At 39.1% G+C, this 17,779-nt stretch overlaps 1 protein-coding gene across 16 annotated transcripts in view; it reads left to right on the top strand.

The window, feature by feature from the left end:
- LOC117811190 (regulating synaptic membrane exocytosis protein 1-like) overlaps positions 1-17,779 on the top strand; it is a 144,325-nt gene that overhangs the window by 122,204 nt on the left and 4,342 nt on the right. For 5 of the 16 annotated variants that reach the window (XM_034681304.1, XM_034681303.1, XM_034681300.1 and 2 more), the window contains 11 exons: positions 865-981; positions 1,299-1,388; positions 2,229-2,312; positions 4,354-4,410; positions 4,728-4,793; positions 9,021-9,130; positions 11,496-11,614; positions 12,961-13,121; positions 13,257-13,471; positions 15,718-15,750; positions 16,779-16,941. In XM_034681304.1, the coding sequence (XP_034537195.1) occupies positions 865-981; positions 1,299-1,388; positions 2,229-2,312; positions 4,354-4,410; positions 4,728-4,793; positions 9,021-9,130; positions 11,496-11,614; positions 12,961-13,121; positions 13,257-13,471; positions 15,718-15,750; positions 16,779-16,941 (1,215 nt within the window). The remainder of the gene's footprint in view (positions 1-864; positions 982-1,298; positions 1,389-2,228; positions 2,313-4,353; positions 4,411-4,727; positions 4,794-9,020; positions 9,131-11,495; positions 11,615-12,960; positions 13,122-13,256; positions 13,472-15,717; positions 15,751-16,778; positions 16,942-17,779) is intronic. The other 11 variants (XM_034681313.1, XM_034681312.1, XM_034681309.1 and 8 more) reach the window with 8 other exon arrangements.

The raw sequence follows: 17,779 nt of genomic DNA, 5'->3' as shown, positions 1-17,779 counted from the left end.
ATCAGAAAACTATAATAAAGATCATCACAATAAAATAAATAAGAAAAAATCATAAAAATAAAATAAAATCATTACAATAAAACCAATAAAATAAGATCAGATAAATACCAGAAAAATAAAATAAAACAACATGAAATAACAGAATAAAATTCTAATTCATATAATGCTCAAATAATGGTAGTAACAGTAAGAATGGTAATAATGCAGAGCAAGTTAAATGCCAGATTTAGAAGGTTAGTCTTACACGTTTACTCTTTTAAAACAATCAAAGAGCTTGCGGTTTTAATGTCCAGAGGCAGAGTGTTCAGAGTTTATGGGCATAAAAACAGAAAGCTCTCTGCCCGGTACTTGTGAGGGAGACATGAGGATCATCTAAAGGGGAAGCATTCTGTATAAGAAAACAGTTTTTCCCTGAAGAAAGATTTAAAGATCTAAAACCACCATTTGCTGAACATGTTATTCTTCAAAATAATTAAAGCTCTGCGTACGCTTTTACCTCCTCATACCAACACAGCTTACATGTATACGGTTTTCCATGAACAGAAGGTGAAAATCTCATTTCCAAAGGCCAAAAAATGAAGCATACTGAGACCTTTAGATGTTTTGTAGTGACAGTGTGAATGTTTCTCAAGTAAATGTTGATGATCCCACATGTTAGATTTAGAGTATCCTCCAAACTGTACAGATTTATAATAAAGAAACACTTGAGGTTCAACAATTCCTCAGACGTCCTTTTCTGTGAGTATTTCAACAGCAGGAGCTTTAACATCTTTCCCTCAGTCGGAGCTTTTCTTCTCTTTATTTGGTTTTGTTTGCAAATGCATGCTGTTTTTTTTGTTTTCTTTATTTTCATCTTGTGACTAGTTCCAAGCTGCCTGCATGTCGAAAGATAAGCTCTTCTGTTGGATCTCACACGGTCACGGCGACGCGCTCCTCCATCACACACCGCGTTGTAATGTTCACAGATGAGGTGACGGTTAGGTAAGACGACACACAGACCTCGTGTTCAGATTATTATCAGGGCTGACGGTGAAACTTAAGAGTGTAAACCGCTCAAACTTAGAGAAAAGTCCAAAATGTGTTTCCAGTCACCACGCTCCATCTCTGTTACAACCATCATAACTTACACACACCTGCTTCCTATCACCGGTCAGCCATGCTTTAGCTCTCAAACTACCTTTGTGATTCCTTCCAGACTTTCTTTTAAAACATTTGTCCATTTCTTCTCTCTTTTGTTTCTGTCCTCTCCTCCTGTCTTCTCCTCCATTGGATGGCATGTTGTGCTGTGGTGCCTCTAGTGATCTGCAGCCTTCTTTGGACAGGGTTAGGAGCGCTAGCACCAACTGTCTGACCCCAGACAATCATGCCCCCTCACCAGAGACTGACAGGTACCAGCCTCTGTCCCTGCCCCCTCCCCTCCTGTAGTGCTCAAGTAGTCTCTTATCCTGTCCTGGTCTTTGTAGTTCTTTCCCCTCTGAATGGTCCTACACTTGCTGAAGACTACGCTTCCTCTCTCCTCACTCCCCCAGGACCCTCTCGCTGTACACCAATACACTTTCTTCCACCTAGCAGCTCCCTTGTTTTGCCACAATCCTCAAATTGAGAAACATGTTAATAGAAGTTAACATCACTAAAGTATTGCTTTCTAGACCCTTTCATCAACCCATCAAAGTCTGAGTGCATGTTAGAGAGATTTTCACCCTGACAGCAGAATCTGCTCCTCTTCTTCACCACTTTATCACCTTTACCTTTATCAAAGATGAACCACTTCACAACTTTAACTTGCTTAGATTTACAAACTTCAGTCCTGCATCTCATTTCTCAGGCTCACACCCTGTTATAATACGTGTGCAGCTGCCTTTATATGAGACCAGCTGCCCTGCTTCATGTAAAGAGATTTCTGCACCTCTTTGGTCACATATCATCTCTATCATCGTAATTGCATGTTTGTTTTTTGGTGGAGCTTTGATCCAGCAACAAATCTACAAGCAGATGTGAGAACATAGTTACAGCTGAACAAGAAAACACAAAGAGGAAGGGAGTTAGAGTAGAAACAAAGCTAAGAGGAGAGGGTATAGTGGAGTCTGATGTTTCTTTATATCTGCTGGATATGTAAATGAGCAACTTTGTGAGGTGATAATGTAACCGTGTCTTTTGTTTCGCATCAGGCACAAAGCATTTCTTCCCTTTGGTCATATGCGTGATATATTCTGTGTGTGTACATGTAGAAAAACTTTGTCCCATTCCCTGCCCCGGAGACGTCCTGCGAGTCCCAGGATTCTTATCCAACATGCTTCCCCTGAAGACGACAGGTACCCTTTGGTGGACCCCCAACCGCTTCCTCTTAGAGCTTGGCTACTGCCTTCAAATCTGATGCAGTTGTGACCCAAACCCTGAAGTTTTATGTTTCATTTTAATAAGAAAGTAGCCTTGTGAACAAGGCAAACAAACATGTATTACATCACCAGTTTTTATATGATATAAGGAACAAATTACAGCAAACCCGACTGGAATCCTTCAGGGTTCTCTTGGGTTGTATTCGGGTTCAGGCAAATGTCAAGCTCTACCTCATTTTTCAGCTGCTCTCTCTGCTGAGTCCTGATTTTAGTAGGTAGCAAATCAGAAGCCTAAATTCTTCTAACTCTTTCCAATCTGATAAAATGAAGTGAGTGATTTTATCTTGTATTATATATAAGAAATCTATACGTTGTTCTAACCAAATCTCGCACAGAAGGAGAGAGGACAATGTTCACTCTTTAAACTTGTGTAACAGTTTTAAGAGTTTGATGAGAAGATCAGAAGAAAAAACACAATTGTCTGTCAAATATAAAGTCACATACATGACACAGCATTAGCAGTTTAGCACAAAGGCTCAAACCTGTGAGCAACAGCAAGTCTGTTTCTGTAGAATTAAATTGGGGTTAAAGAACTCATGCTAGCATAATGCTAATTTGCCATATTTTGTACTTGATTTAAAAAAGGAAGCATATGATGAAGACTGCTACTTACATTAGCTAGTAGCGCTGAATGTGAGAACACAGAAATCCAAGAAGGTACGTCCTGTGTGGGAAAGGAGGAGGGACAAAGAATTAAAGGAATAGTTCAGCTGGAAAAAAACTACACCTGAGTGCAGGATGATTCATATACATTTTTATATTCATATATTTTTTATATTTTCCTGTATTTTAATCAGGTTAGCTGTAAAAGCTTAACTTCGTTTTTGAATTGTTATAACAGACTACAATTAGCAGTGATGTCACATTATGACCTAAAAAAGTAAACAAACCTTCAAGAACAAGATAGACAACTTCTATATTGTGAGGTTGTAAAATGGGACAATTAGCACTTTGAAGTAACAGGCATTTTCACTTTTTCCAAAGCATGTATTCACCGTGAGTGATTCATTTAACTAAAGGAATCAGGATGATATTTTTTGTCAGAAAACACAACTTAGACATATACAGGACAAAATCAGTAAAGATGTAAGAGGTCCTTCTTGTCCAGAGGGGGTGCCAAAATTGACACAAACAAAAAGTTCCTCACAGGAGCTTTAAGTGAACACACGTGAGCATGCCATCAATCTTCTCATCTAACTCTTATTTTCTTGAAACTAATAAAAGTTGTAGTTTAAACTGCAGAGTTATTTCTTTATCTCCACAAATACAAGATAAAATGACGAGCTATTAGCATTTAGCTTTGTATTGACAACTTGAAACTCCTGGTTTGTGGTCAGTGAGCTGGACAGTGAGAGTGAACATGAAGTGCAATGTAGAATGTGCCTCACAGGAACAAACAAGTTCTACTTTGAAGCATTTTCACTCTCATTGTGTAAAGGGTTGCTTGTTTGGTTTTTCGGCTTGTGGTGGTGTTATTCTGGTTTCCAATTTGTTGCCAAAGGTTGTAGCGATAGTTTTCATCCCTGATTGTTGTCGCTGTAGTTATGTCCTTATTCGTTTCTATTCTCCCTTCACGGTTTTTGGTGCCTGGTTTGTGCTCTTCTGAACTTCTGGTAGTTTGTTCTGGTTCTGGTGTGAAATCCTGCCTCATTGAGTTGCTTCCTGCAGTCTTTCCGCGTGTACTTTATGTTCAGGGATTTGCATCTGCAGCTTCTGTGTGCTCGCAATTTCTTCACAGTCCCTAAAAAGTCCTGCTTTCTCAAGGCTTAGTGCTCAGAAATGACTGAAAATTCATGATGTCCATAATTCACTTCAGAAGTGTGGCTGAATGTGTGTGTGTGTGTGTGTGTGTGTGTGTGTGTGTGTGTGTGTGTGTGTGTGTGTGTGTGTGTGTGCGTGTGTGCGTGTGTGTGGGGTACATGTATCATCCTTGTCATCTTCATGTCCATGAATGGAGAATATGGATGCTGCTTCCCACTCAAGAGACTTTAATTCACCTCAGTACAAAGAAGAGGTACACACACACACACAAATACACACATATGCACACATACACACACGCACACTCACAGGCAGAATTACAGATGAAGCATGAGTGTGTGACACCCCTTATTCATATCCCCATCATACCATCCATCACAGCATGCCTCCTATTTCCTGTTTTCCAGATCATAAACTTATAAGGCCAATGACAGCCGCCTGACAGACTCTTCTAAATCTAAATGATGTTCCTCCATCATGCTCTCTTCCATCCTCTCATCCATCCATCCATCCATCCAACCTTTTTTTTCTGTTGTGTATTGTTCCCTTTGCTCATCCACCATTCTCCAGGCAGCCTCGGACCCTGGAAACACCTGAAAGTCAGAGTCATGGCAGGAAGCTGTCTAACAGCAGCAGGTAAGGCATGTCAAACTGTAGTCTGTGAGCTCATTGACGGCTCAGCTGAGAATTACTCTACATCAAGCTTAACGTTTTTGTTAGAGATCACCAATTGATGGGAGCTTTTCAAATCAATTCAGCAGTATGGAGGACAGTTATCTTTGAGAGGTCCCATATAATGAAAAATAAGATTTTCTGTGTCTATACATATATAAATACAAGTCTACAGCCTACCAAATCTGAGAATGTGGAAGCAAGAAAACCCCTCAACATTGTCTGTGTTGCCCACCTAATAGCAACACATAGCTTATACAAGGCAATTTGCTCCTGTAGTGACATAAACACAGGACAAGCCTATGATTTGCATAGGCCCACATGCAAAACAACGCCAAAACCTCACGCAGTTCATCTTCCAGTATGTGAAGTATACTGGCGTGGGTTCTTCTGGAGTGCTCGTCAATTTTGTTTTGGTGTTTTTCCACCTCTGCATTTTTCTGCACAACTTTGCACCCTCCCCTGTTAGACAACATTCGGGCAACAGATCAGGGCAGCGCCTCATTATTATAGCATCCCTGTCCACTCACTGCATAGGTAATGAGGTTGGAAACTAAGAGGCTGCAGATCCTCCGCAAAGGTGTTTTTTTTGTGACAGAATTTAAAAACCTGCTTAAAAGATAGCTGGGATATGTTGTGAACAGATAAAAAATGCCATTATATGGGACCTTTGAATCATTCAGAATATCAAGTTTTTACCAGATTAGAGTATTTCAATAACTGGTAATATGTCATACATTAAACACATAAGAGATAATTTATGGTGAGGGGGTTGTTTAACGAATCAGAACACCAGAAACAGAAGGGGTTCCTCCACTAAAACACCCTTCTCACTATACATTATCCTTTTAATTACACAGCTACTTCAAAATGATTATGTTTATTGCATTTAGAATAATGTGTTACAGTTTGAGCTATGTCCATAGGAGCAGCGTAGCCTTCTGAAATTGAGCTAGCTTAGTTGTTATTACTCTCATTGGAGAACATGAACCAGTGTCACTGTCAGTCTGTTCCATTGATCAGTCATTATTTCCATACCCATACCATGCTCTGTTGAGTGTTAACTGTATCCACCATCTTCAATTCTCTGTTGTAGTTAATGTGTCTTTTACTTCTTCTGCTTTTTGTCTCATTTCTTGGTTTTCCCAACATCAAATTAAACTGACTTATTTCTAGGACAAATTTTCCTCCAGAGTCTCTGATTGGCTGTGACCAATTAGAATCTAGTGCTTAACACGGCTGTAGAATAAGTGATGACATAATTCAGTGACTTCCCTTTTTTTCATGGTCTCTTATGGACATAGCAAATAAATGCAAACTAATCGTGTCAGATATCTAATAAAAAATGAAACTCTTTTTTTTTTTAAATCACATTTTAAAGAGACATTTTTGAACTTTTAGATGTTGGCCTTTAAAGCCCTTATTGTAGTTTCTCTCGGCCACTTCCCAGATCTTTATGTAGCGTCTACTCTTTTATATGGGTAAGATAGTAGGAACCAAATCAGCTGTAAGCAGGATGTTTTCCTGATGATTCATTTGAAACCTTTCAGAGGATTTTTCTTTATTTTCATTCTGTTGCTTTTTTTCTCGACCCCATCTTTCTTCCTGCATGCCGCTGTCTCACTGTTGCTGGGCTTTGGGTTTGTATGGCACTTGTGTGATGTGTGCAATCTGCGTGTGTGTGTGTGTGTGTGTGTGTATGGCACTTGGGTGTGTGTGTGTGAAGCAGTATAAAGCCTACTTCCATCTTAAGGGGCTCCAGAGGAAAGAAGGCCCCGCTGCGGCCCCTTGGTAAGGGCTGAGTGCGTGCCCTCTGTCACTGAGGTGTATCTCCTTTGAGTTTCTGTAGATACTGTAGTGGAAAGAAAAAAGTCAGGCCTGCTTTTCTTCATGATCTTACCTATGTGTGTATTTGTGTGTGTTTCTGTGACCTGCCTTTGCCTCTTCACTGACTCAGACGCTGCTGCTCCTCTGTGTTTGTGTATTTATTGTGTATGTGTTGTGTAAAACCTCAGAGGTCATTGCTTACCGGTGTAATTTTGTGACATGGTAGCAGCTGTGATAGTGTTGTGTTTCTTGGTCTGTGTTTTCTGGTCTGTTCCAACTTTCCTCTTGCAACATCATGTTAAAGGATTATTTGCAAAACATTCAGTAAAGGGAACATTTATTTATACATAGTTGAAGCCCTCTGTTGTTAAACCAGGATGCTGGTTTTACACTCTGGGTCTTATTATATAAAGATATTGATTTCTCTGTAAAAAAACAAACAAAGAAAATAAAAAAGGAAATAACATTTTTGGAATTTCCCTCTGCTGGCAGCAGTGAGACGGGCTGTAATGGCTTCATTGTGATACTAAAGAGAAAATGAGCTCCATGTAAACAAGTCAATTCAAATTTGTTGGTTTGCCACTGAACAGCTCAGATTGTTAGTTTAAGATTCTGACAACATTTAAGGAAACATCTCTCATGTAACAGGGTTAAAAAAAACAAAAAACAAAAAAAACAGACACTCATTTTAAAGCTACCTGACTCCATTTACAGGAGCAGTAACTTTACCTTGTAGAACATTGGAGTTGCTGAACTACTGTCTCCTTTGTCGTTTTTTTGTATGAATTGTTGTGTTTATCAATCAATCAATCAATCAATCAATCAATCAATCAATCAATCAATCAATCAAGCTTTATTTATATAGCACCTTGCATGCAAATCAAATGTAATTCAATGTGCTTTACAGCGATTGAAAACAAGAAAGAAGCAGAAATAAAATAATGGCAAGACATATTAAAAGCAAAAATTGATTTTAAAATAGAGACTAATGTAACAGTGGCAGAGCTAGTACCACCAGTCTTCATTCCTCATTGCAGGTTAACGTCCAAATACCTGTGTTGGTGAGTGGTTATAGGCCACGTTTACCAAACAGAGACTACCAACAACTTTATCTCCATGTTCTAGATCAAAATACTGACAACCCAAGCCGTGTAGTGAGATGCCATCTTTCAGCTTTGCTTGTTTTTATCTGGGTAGCAGAGGATTGAAGCATTAAGACACCAGCCTTAAACCAGAGCTAAAGTCCTGGCTAGTGAGGGGAGGCTGCGGTTTAGCTAACACACAACATATGACCAGGATTTCAGGACTAACACTAATATTAATTATCAATTTCATAGACAAGTAATTCAAGGACTGACTATCGAGGATGAAAATATTTAATTTGCACATTTCTAGTTGTGTCTTGAACAAATACTTTACAGGATCTAAATCAACCATAAAGATAACAAATTAATATTCAAGCAACAAGGTAATACAAAATGGCAATAATCAGCAACCCCCGTTTCTGTTTTAATCAAAGGAGTCAGGTGGTTTTAAGGTGAGTAGTGTTTTAACTATTTATAAAACCACTTCTCGAACATGACGGTTCCTTATAAAGTTCAGTCTCTGCAGGGATGATTTCTGTAATGTTGACAGACTCTAAAAATAACTGAATAAGTGAGTCAGTGGCTAAAACAACACCTTTACTGAATTGAACATGTAGTTTTTAACCTTCTTTCAGGGAGTGCAGTTTTGTGTTTATTTGACATGTTTTAATCACTTCAATCTAAAGGAATAAGGGTTCAAGGAATAACTGAAGTTCTTTGTGGGACAGAAACGATGGAATTAGCGCTTGAAGGCTTTCACCTCCTCTCTGTTTGTTCTTTCACCGTCTAAAACCATTATTTACTGCTTTTTCTGCTACAGGATCCCTCACTATCAACCCCTGTTCAAGCTTCACTTTGCTTCACTCTGACAACACGCTGTTGCCACTGGTTGTTCACTGAAATATTTCTGCTCTTCTTTCATTTTTGTGACGGATGCTTTTCACTCCAGCGACAGTCTGTCACTCTTCAATGCATTTTTCACTTATGACATATTAAGGGTATAGGTTTATTTATGACTTTATATAGTCGCTGTGTTCCTGCAGTATATGAGATACTTTAAGATAGAAGATGAAGCCATGTGGATAGAACAAACTGAAGATGTAAACTCCAGTGAGCGACCGGTGCTGCAGTTTAAACTGAGGATCAAAAACAAACTGACTTTTATTTTCTTTCTTTCTCTCCATTCTGGCATTATGTTTTTTCTTCCTCATCTTTCTCTCCGTCTCTACCTTCATCTATGTTTTCTTCTGTCTTCTTTGCTGTCCTTTTTTTGTGCTAGGGGCCACCTCCAAGGTGGTTCGTCTCTTTCCTCCTCAGTGACGTCCTCCTCAGCCCGCAGAGTACGACAACTCCCACAGCTTCCCCCTCAGAGCAGCACCGCAGAACAAGGTATACATTGATTATTGTGTGTCTCTATGTTTGTGTGTGTTGTGTCCTTTGTAGTACGGAACATCTCTATCAGTTAGACCAAATGATTATCAAAAACACAGACATCTTTGTCTTCAGAATGCACTCCTCATCTCATATTTCCAATCAGAAAATAATTCACAATTCTTAACCCGTGTAAAAAATGACACCTTGTGGTTTACAAGATGTCCATTTTTTACAGGTCAACAGATCATGGATAATGTTCACTAGATAGTCATTCTTTGGCTGCACATACAAAGGGCTCAATCTCTGTCTAGGTGAATTTCTTTCAAATGTTACAGGAACATGTATAAGAGAAAAGGAGGATAGGAGGATACTTCTGTAAGTTATTTTGTATTTTTTGGGGAAAAAATATAAATTGTCAGAAATAAATCCAAAATCAACCTTTCAGTGATAAGCATGATGAACAAAGTAGAGTAGAATTAATTTTTTGATTTAGCAATCAGGTTTTAAAATATATATCTTAATATAGATTATTAAAACTAGATTATTTAAATCTAAAAAAGGACAGAAAAGGTTTTTTCTTCACCTTGTATTTTCCCTTTTATTTAGCCAAACCTCTCTCAACTGTGATTTAAAAGTAGGGCCTGATCCGAGTCACTCACTGAAGAAGAAAATACCAAACTCTGTTTACTGTTGCTAATCGGCAGATTTTGGTTTAGATATTGTGTTGTAAAAAATGAAGTAGAGAAGAAAGATTTAGAGATCAGGGTTTAAAATATATATCTTAATATATAGATTAATATATTGTTTACATTTTTTAAAAAGGAAAGAAAAAGTCCTTCTTGGCCTTCTATTTTCCCTTTCTTCTGACCAAAGCTCTCCCAACTGTGATTTAAATGTTGGGCCTGAACCTGAGCCACTTACTGAAGTAGAAAATACACAAGTCTTGTTACTGTTATTGGTCACTCCTAAAACCAGGCTTAAAACCAGAGGTGACCGAGCCTTTGTGGCGGCTGCCCCTCGGCTCTGGAACAAGCTGCCCCAACAGATCCGCTCTGCAGGATCAATCGAGATTTTTAAATCCTCTCTTAAGACACACCTCTTCTCCCTGGCTTTTAATCAACATTGAGTGGACATCTGGCATAATCTTAATTCAATTTTAATTTATTTGATTCTATCTTATTTTATTATACATTTGCACTGTTTACGTATTCTAGTATTGTATTTTAGTATTGTATCGTATGCTATGTTTGTCATTTGTGCTGTTTTTGTCCTGTACAGCACTTTGGTCAACTCCGGTTGTTTTAAACGTGCTCTATAAATAAAGTTTGAGTTGAGTTGAGTTGACTGTTGTTGATTGGCAAATTTTGGTTTAGGTATTGTGTTTGAAAATGGGAACTTATAAAATGTGTTGGTAAGTTAGTGACATAATTTATTTATATCACATCTATTCATGTGTGATATTTTTACAGTAAGAATATAATATCAATATGTTAATATACAATATTATCAACATGAACTACTTTGTACTTAATTTGAACCCCTTACATGAATCACATTTATCTTTTTTAATTACTCAAACTTCTTTTTAAATCATCAAAATGTGAATGTTCCAGCTGTGTCATTTTCATAAAGTGTACTTAGAAACTTTCATCACTCTAAGGTATGATGTTTGGGTATCATGTACACAAACAGACAGTGTAAGTTATATTAGTCTGGTGGTGTCGCCTTTAAATTAATTTCACTGATGTGAGATCATCAGAAGGTTGTCCAGGATAGATCAATCAATCTTTATTTATATAGCACCAAATCACAACAAATATTATCCTCAGACTCTTTCCAAACAGAGCAGGTCTAGACCGTAGTCTATGTTCTATTATTAACAAAGACCCAACATCAAGACAGGATATGATCCAGTCCCATCTTACAGACAGGACTCAGTCTGATCTCATCTTAATCCACCATGAGCAGAGCACTTTGCAGCATTTAGCAAGTTACAGTGGCAAGGACAAACTTCCTTTAACAGGCAGAAACCTCCAGCAGGACCAGACTCATGTTAGACACACATCTACTGAGACCGAGTTTGGGTTGGAAAGAGAGATAGAGGGAGGCTACAAAATGATATTAGGTAGCATTGTGGGATTGGTTCCTAATTATAGAAACAAGGTGACTTAACGAGTAATGCACTTGTTGATGACGTTTTGGTTTTCCCTGCAGAAAAAAAAAGATCTTTTAAAAAAAACATAAATCAAGGTCTCGACTACGACTGGTCCTTCATTTCTTCCTCAGTTACTTAAGGTTTTCTCTGGCTGCCTTAGTGACCAAATGTATAAATATTAAAAATAAACTTAATGCATTGCTTTTTGTGTGTGTGTTTGTACAGCCCTGGTAGCAGAGGAGTGTGTCCGTCAGCTCCAGATGAGGGTTCATTCCAATTGGGTATCAGCTGCCTCCACCTCCAGCCAACAGGATCTGGACCGAGCCCTGAAGAACAAACGGGAGGTGAGCCACAACTATCTTTACTCTCTATATTCTCTTTGATCGTTCCCTTCAAAACAAAGTCATCAGGAGTGGGAGGAAGAGGAGAGTTTCTGCCAGATAAAAGGAGTCTTAATGTAACTTAAGTACATGGCAGTGAATTGCATCTTACATTGCATCTCGTCTTACTGTTCAAGACGGTCATAAATTATGATACAGTGATGGGGAAGACCACTCAATAAAATGAGTTGGTTCCATCTCAAATACAGAAGTGTGTATAATTCATACCAGCTGATGTCAAATCGACTGTTTAATGGGGATATCCTGACTTTCACATGTCTGTACGCTGGGAATTTTTTGGTATGCGTAGTCACTGCTGTCTTTGTGATGCATTAACCGTCCCCCGTTGGACTGAATTTTAAACTATCATCAGCAGAGATGTAGAGAAAGTAATGCCAGACAAAAAGGCAAAAAAAAACTGGATGATAGAAGATCAAAGAACATAATTTAAAGATTTAAAGTAGCTTTTATGCCTTGTTATAAAATAGGAGCTGCTGCATCACCAGAGGTAGTAGAAGTGAAAATACTCAAGCACCAAACGCAGTGCAAGGACCCCATTAGAGTCCATATGATTATCAATGATCCTCTTTATTGAGCTCACTGAATTTCTAATTTGGCAGCTTAAACATGCCTTAACACTCACCAAACTTTGTATGAGTGTCAGGTGAAAATGATGATATTTTAGGAGTCTTGTGTACGACTTTTTTAAATGGTTCTGAACCCTGGAGTTTTTCAAGATGTGGTTCCCATGAAGGTTTGCTTTTGCCTACATGTGTGAACATCGTTTTGCATATTTATCACATCAGACCTACAAAAAATACTCTTGCGTCTATACCAAATCCCAACCAATGAATGATCATGGTCCACATCTGAACACATCTACATGCTAATTTTTCAATTACAGTCTGAACACCTTGTGAGAATGCATAGTACTAACTTTTACATACAATGTCAGATCTGCTCCAAATGTGACTCGGGCCAGCCACTTGCATGCTACAGCCTCTATACATGGGGCACACCACTGAAGCACCGAACAGATGCCCTGGTGTTCGGCTTTTTAAAAAAAATACAAGGTTTATATGGCCCCATCTGCAGTGGTTGATAGCTTAGCTTCTGTGTCAGTTCTCCTGTTTCTCAACGAAGGGCCCAAGCTGACCTGAATCTTGTGGGTGATGCACTCAATTTTGGACAATACTGTTAATTTGAAACACCTCTCCTGATATCTGATTTGATTGATTGCTTGACCCTCGGTGCATGTTCTCAATAACTGTCTCTGATATCTAACTGCAACACTCTGTGTTTTTCTTCAGCTCTATAAGGACGAGAGGCGGAGCAGCGAAAATGTTTCCCATAAGTCCTCAGACAGTGATGTCAGCGATGTGTCAGCCATCTCTCGAACCAGCAGTGCCTCTCGCATCAGTAGCACCAGCTACATGTCCATCCAGTCAGAGAGACCCCGGGGACGCTTCAGGTACCCCAACACTCACTCACTCTCACACTCCAGTACTCTCTTTGTGTTTAACTGTCTATCAAAGGAATTATTCAGACCCTTGATATGAACTTAGTTCTGGTCATAATGTAATTGACACCACGAATGTCACCACAGCAGGGCCATGCGTGCAACAGGCCGCCACATGATGAAGAGCACCAGCGTGAGCGGCGAGATCTACGGCATGGATCACGCCGATGGTAGCCAATCAGACACGGCCCTCGGTAGCCTTGGAAGCGGGATCAAGAAGCGGCGCTCAAGCCTCAGCCAACGTGTTGTAGCCATCCTTCCATCCAGACGCAGCCGGAGTACCTCGCAACTCAGCCAGACAGGTCAGAGAACGCTCTGAGAAATGAAAATCACTCAATGATCCACAGAGAGAGAAAGAAACAGAAAAATAAACAACATACAGCAGCAAAAGTCAGTCCTATATCACCTATTAATTTAATGCCTTGACATTATTTTTTTAAAGAGTCCACACCACAATGATGACAAGACATTTGTGTAATTCCTGTAACTAAGATTTGTGAGTGCCAAGAAGACTCTTAGTCTCTAATGGTGTCTAGTCTGTCTTATACTGTTTGGTGGAATGAGTCTCTGCTTTTGGCAGATGATGGATCAAATAAATAGACTCATTTAAATATTAATCAGAAAAGCTGAAGCAGCAAGTTTGGCCTGGAAGGTAATGATATTCTCTTTAAAAGCCACAGTGTGTTGAACTTTTAGATGATTATTGCAATCTTTTAAATCATTATGATGTAACTAGTTTAGGTTTGTGGACACACCCATGTGGATATTTATTTTTAATTTTTAAAAGATCTGTGTATTTACATTTTTACACATTATATAAAAAAGATCAATGTAAACAAATAAAGCAAGTGATGTTTTTTCTAAAATTATAATAAATGAAAATATTTTAAAATAGAAAATACATAATAGTGAAAATACAATACATAAGTAGGTTAATATTTAAAAAATAAATAAGTAACCTTCATTAATTAAACAAAATATAAAGCAACTTTAAAACGAAAAGGAGGATTGTCACGTTTCTCATGATTTAGTAAAAAGACTTTACATTCTTTGCTTTGATAATCAAAATGACATATACAATATTTCCAAAAAACCTATGTGGTACTAGGGGTGCAACGATACACAAAACTCACGGTTCGGTTCGGTTCGATGCGTTTGTGTCACGGTTCGATACGTTTTCGATACAATAAAAAAGAAATTTCCATGCCTTTTTTTTACTTGTAGTTTATTGAAATTACCAACATTTGTTTCAGCTCAAAAGCACAGTTTTTAAATCAAATGAAATGTATCAGGGGCAGCTTCACCTGACACATGTTCTGCTGTGCATGGGGAGGTTGTGTGTGTGTGTGTGTGTGTGTGTGTGTGTGTGTGTGTGTGTGTGTGTGTGTGTGTGTGTGTGTGTGTGTGTGTGTGTGTGTGTGTGTGTGCGCGTGTGTGTATATAGAGGTGTGTGTGTGAGAGTGTATGTGTGTCTTTCTGAGTGCGAAATTTGCCATGCGCGATACAGAGAACAGAGGAGAATTGTGAACGCGCGACCATGTAGAGACAGAAATGACATCCCATCATGTAAATAAGATAAATAACATGAGGATATTTAGTATGTTAAATAAAGAACAAGGTATATACCTGATCCATGAGAGAGGGAACCTTAAATTACTTCTGCTTTGACTTCCAAGGGGGGCGGGACCCGGCGGGTGCGCCTCTGATATAACAGCAGGGAAAACACTGTCCGGTATCAGGCTGAAGTCTTCCACAGCATGCAGTATAAGACAATAAGTAATGTATAGACGCACTTTAAAACCACATCACCCAGTCTAGCATCACTATCAACAAAGCTGCACACAGCTACAGGACCACGGAACAACTCTGCTCTGCAACCGCAGAGGACACTTGTGCTTCCCTCTCTTGCGGGCGCACGCTGACACACACATTTGTGAACATATGAACCCAGCAGCCCGTCGTGTGGTGAAATATATATTTCCAGATGAAGCACAGTTAAAAGAAACGTGACCAGCTTGGACTGAATGAATGAGGGAGGAGCGCGCAGTTCAGTGGACCTGCGCTCGACAATGCAGCCTGGAGGAGTCGAGCGCAGATCCTCTGAACTTTCAGCACAGAGCGCCTCGTCAGCAGTTGATCAAATAAATATAAAATTGCGTATCGTTCGGTTCATAGGGCATACCGAACCGTGACCACTGTATCGAACGGTTCGATACAGATACACATATTGTTGCACCCCTACGTGGTACCTTAACAGCGTTGAAACTTTTCTATATTTACAGCTGAGGTTGTGTTCTCCGAGGTAAAGGTGATAAAACTCTTTTTAACCTGCAGACACAGGTACACAGACTCATCAAGCTCAAACACATCTCTGACTGCCTACTAAACATGGTTTAATTAAACATATCATTCATGAGTCAGACACAAGACTATGTATACAAAAAACAACTGATCACGTGTGTGTATCCAGTGTTGTTGTTGTTCTTTTTGATGTTGTTGTTTATTGGATTTGTTGTTGTTGTTGTTGTTGTTGTGTGTGTTATTTCAGAGGCGGCGGGTAAGGCGACGGACAGACAGAAAGGTAAAGCAATAGTTAGACAGACAGACAGACAGACAGACAGACAGACAGACAGACAGACAGACAGACAGACAGACAGACAGTTTTAAAGACAGACAGTTAGACGCTGTAGGACAGGAAGTCAATTTAACTAACTTGTTTTATGTATAAATAATCATAACAATTATATTCGTGAATTAAGGGACATTATTATCATAGCTGTTGGATGTAACTTCTGTAATATTTTCCTACTTACACTGAGAAATATGAGAGGGAGCCAGAGAGAGAGAGAGAGAGAGAGAGAAAGAAAGAAAGAGAGTGATAGCTATGTGAGACAGCTTTGCACCTCCTGCCCTTCCTGAGCTCTGTCTCCGGCACGCTTCCTTACTCCACCTTCTTCTGTCACCTTTTGGTTTAAAGGCTGGTTCAGTTCTAGCTAAAAGCCTGGCTGAGAGCATGCAGGCCTCATGTGCCTTTACATTTGTATGACTTTATTCTGCCAATGAAAATAAACTAGATCTGATGAAATACCTGTAATTCACCCCCAAAACAAAAAAACAATGCTCATCAAACAGCAGGCTTTAAAAAGTGCTGAACTCCTTTTTCAGCTTTGATTTCTTCACGCCTCTCAGTTTTACCTCTACATCTCCGCCAGACGTTTTAGTGCAGCCTTGTTTTCTTCCTGCAGTGACCTCATCGCCTTGATTGCAGTTCCCTCCTGTTTGTTTGATTTTAGACCCAAAACCTTTTAGACTTGTCTGAAAGTGTCCGTGTAGTAATCCTTCACTGAAGTTGTGCTTTTAGATGCTGGTTAGATTACACATGTGCATGGGACTGCCTGCATAATGCTACAACTCATGGTGGTATCGCTAAAACCCCTTGTAGAACTGAAGAAAAACTCCTTTAGTAAAATGCAGAGAACAACTCTTTAACTCCTCCCGATTTATTTTTGGGTACGATGTCATGAGACCCTGATGGCTGAAAGCTTAGCCTCGGTTTAAAGTAACACAAGCAAAGTCTAACTGAAACTCTTCTCTCTGTGTCTGCCACAGAGACAACAACGGGAAAGAAGGGTAAGGCCGGCAGCAGCAGCATCCAGAGGAGCGTGGAGACGGGTATGGCCGTGGAGTATCCACGTGGAGGGTCAGGCATGAACCGACAGGCGAGCAGAGAGTCGACCGACGGCAGCATGAACAGCTACAGCTCTGAGGGGAAGTAAGTACACAAGAAAAGACAAACCTACATGTGGACATGTGTTGATTCTGTCTTTGGCACCATTATATGTTTACTATAAGTTCAAGGAGGATGTTTTAAGAACGGAATAATGTATGGTTAGCAGGTAGTTGTGGGAAATAGAATCCCAACAGGGTGAGACAAGACCCCAATGTGAAGCTTATTACCCGGCTACTAACTTAAAAGAAGATCAGTAACAGAGACGGGTAATAATGTCTGACATTCACAATGAAGCTGATTTCAAGAAGGTATAAATCTTTCTCTTTTTTTTTTACATTTTATTGGTGAAAAAACAAACAAACAAACAAAAAGAATACAAGACAGAGTAGTGACATTCAAAACAAACAAGATCATCAGACAAAAATAAGAAACAAACAAAACAAAAGAGATTCCCAAAAGGTAAAAATCTAACTGTGTGTTCAGATTAGAAGTAGAAGAATTACACACAAAGCCAATGCAAAGAAGCAAGGGGTATGTTTCAGCTAGGTGAAACAAATGACCCCATGCATTCCCAGTCATTAGCACTTAGTACACAGTTCATTTATTCAGCTTTAGCAACATATTTTTGTACTAATGTGTAACAAAATTCTGGCAGCATTGAGATTTGCACTGCATTATAACTGTTGACACAGTTATGCCATGATTACAATATAATTATTGATCCAAACTTCATTTAAACATTAATCTTGTGGACAAAGTTTACACATTTTGAACTTAGAATTTCAATAAATCCACATCATAATGCTGCAATTTCTGCTTCTTTCACAGAAATCACATAAAAACTCTGTTTGTTCTGGATTGGTAAACAAGAGTTAAATTA

The sequence above is a fragment of the Notolabrus celidotus genome, chromosome 4 (assembly GCF_009762535.1).
Source record: "Notolabrus celidotus isolate fNotCel1 chromosome 4, fNotCel1.pri, whole genome shotgun sequence".
Taxonomy (NCBI): Eukaryota; Metazoa; Chordata; class Actinopteri; order Labriformes; family Labridae; genus Notolabrus; species Notolabrus celidotus.
Note: the sequence above shows the minus strand (reverse complement) of the source record. Positions and strands in the feature narration are given on the sequence as shown.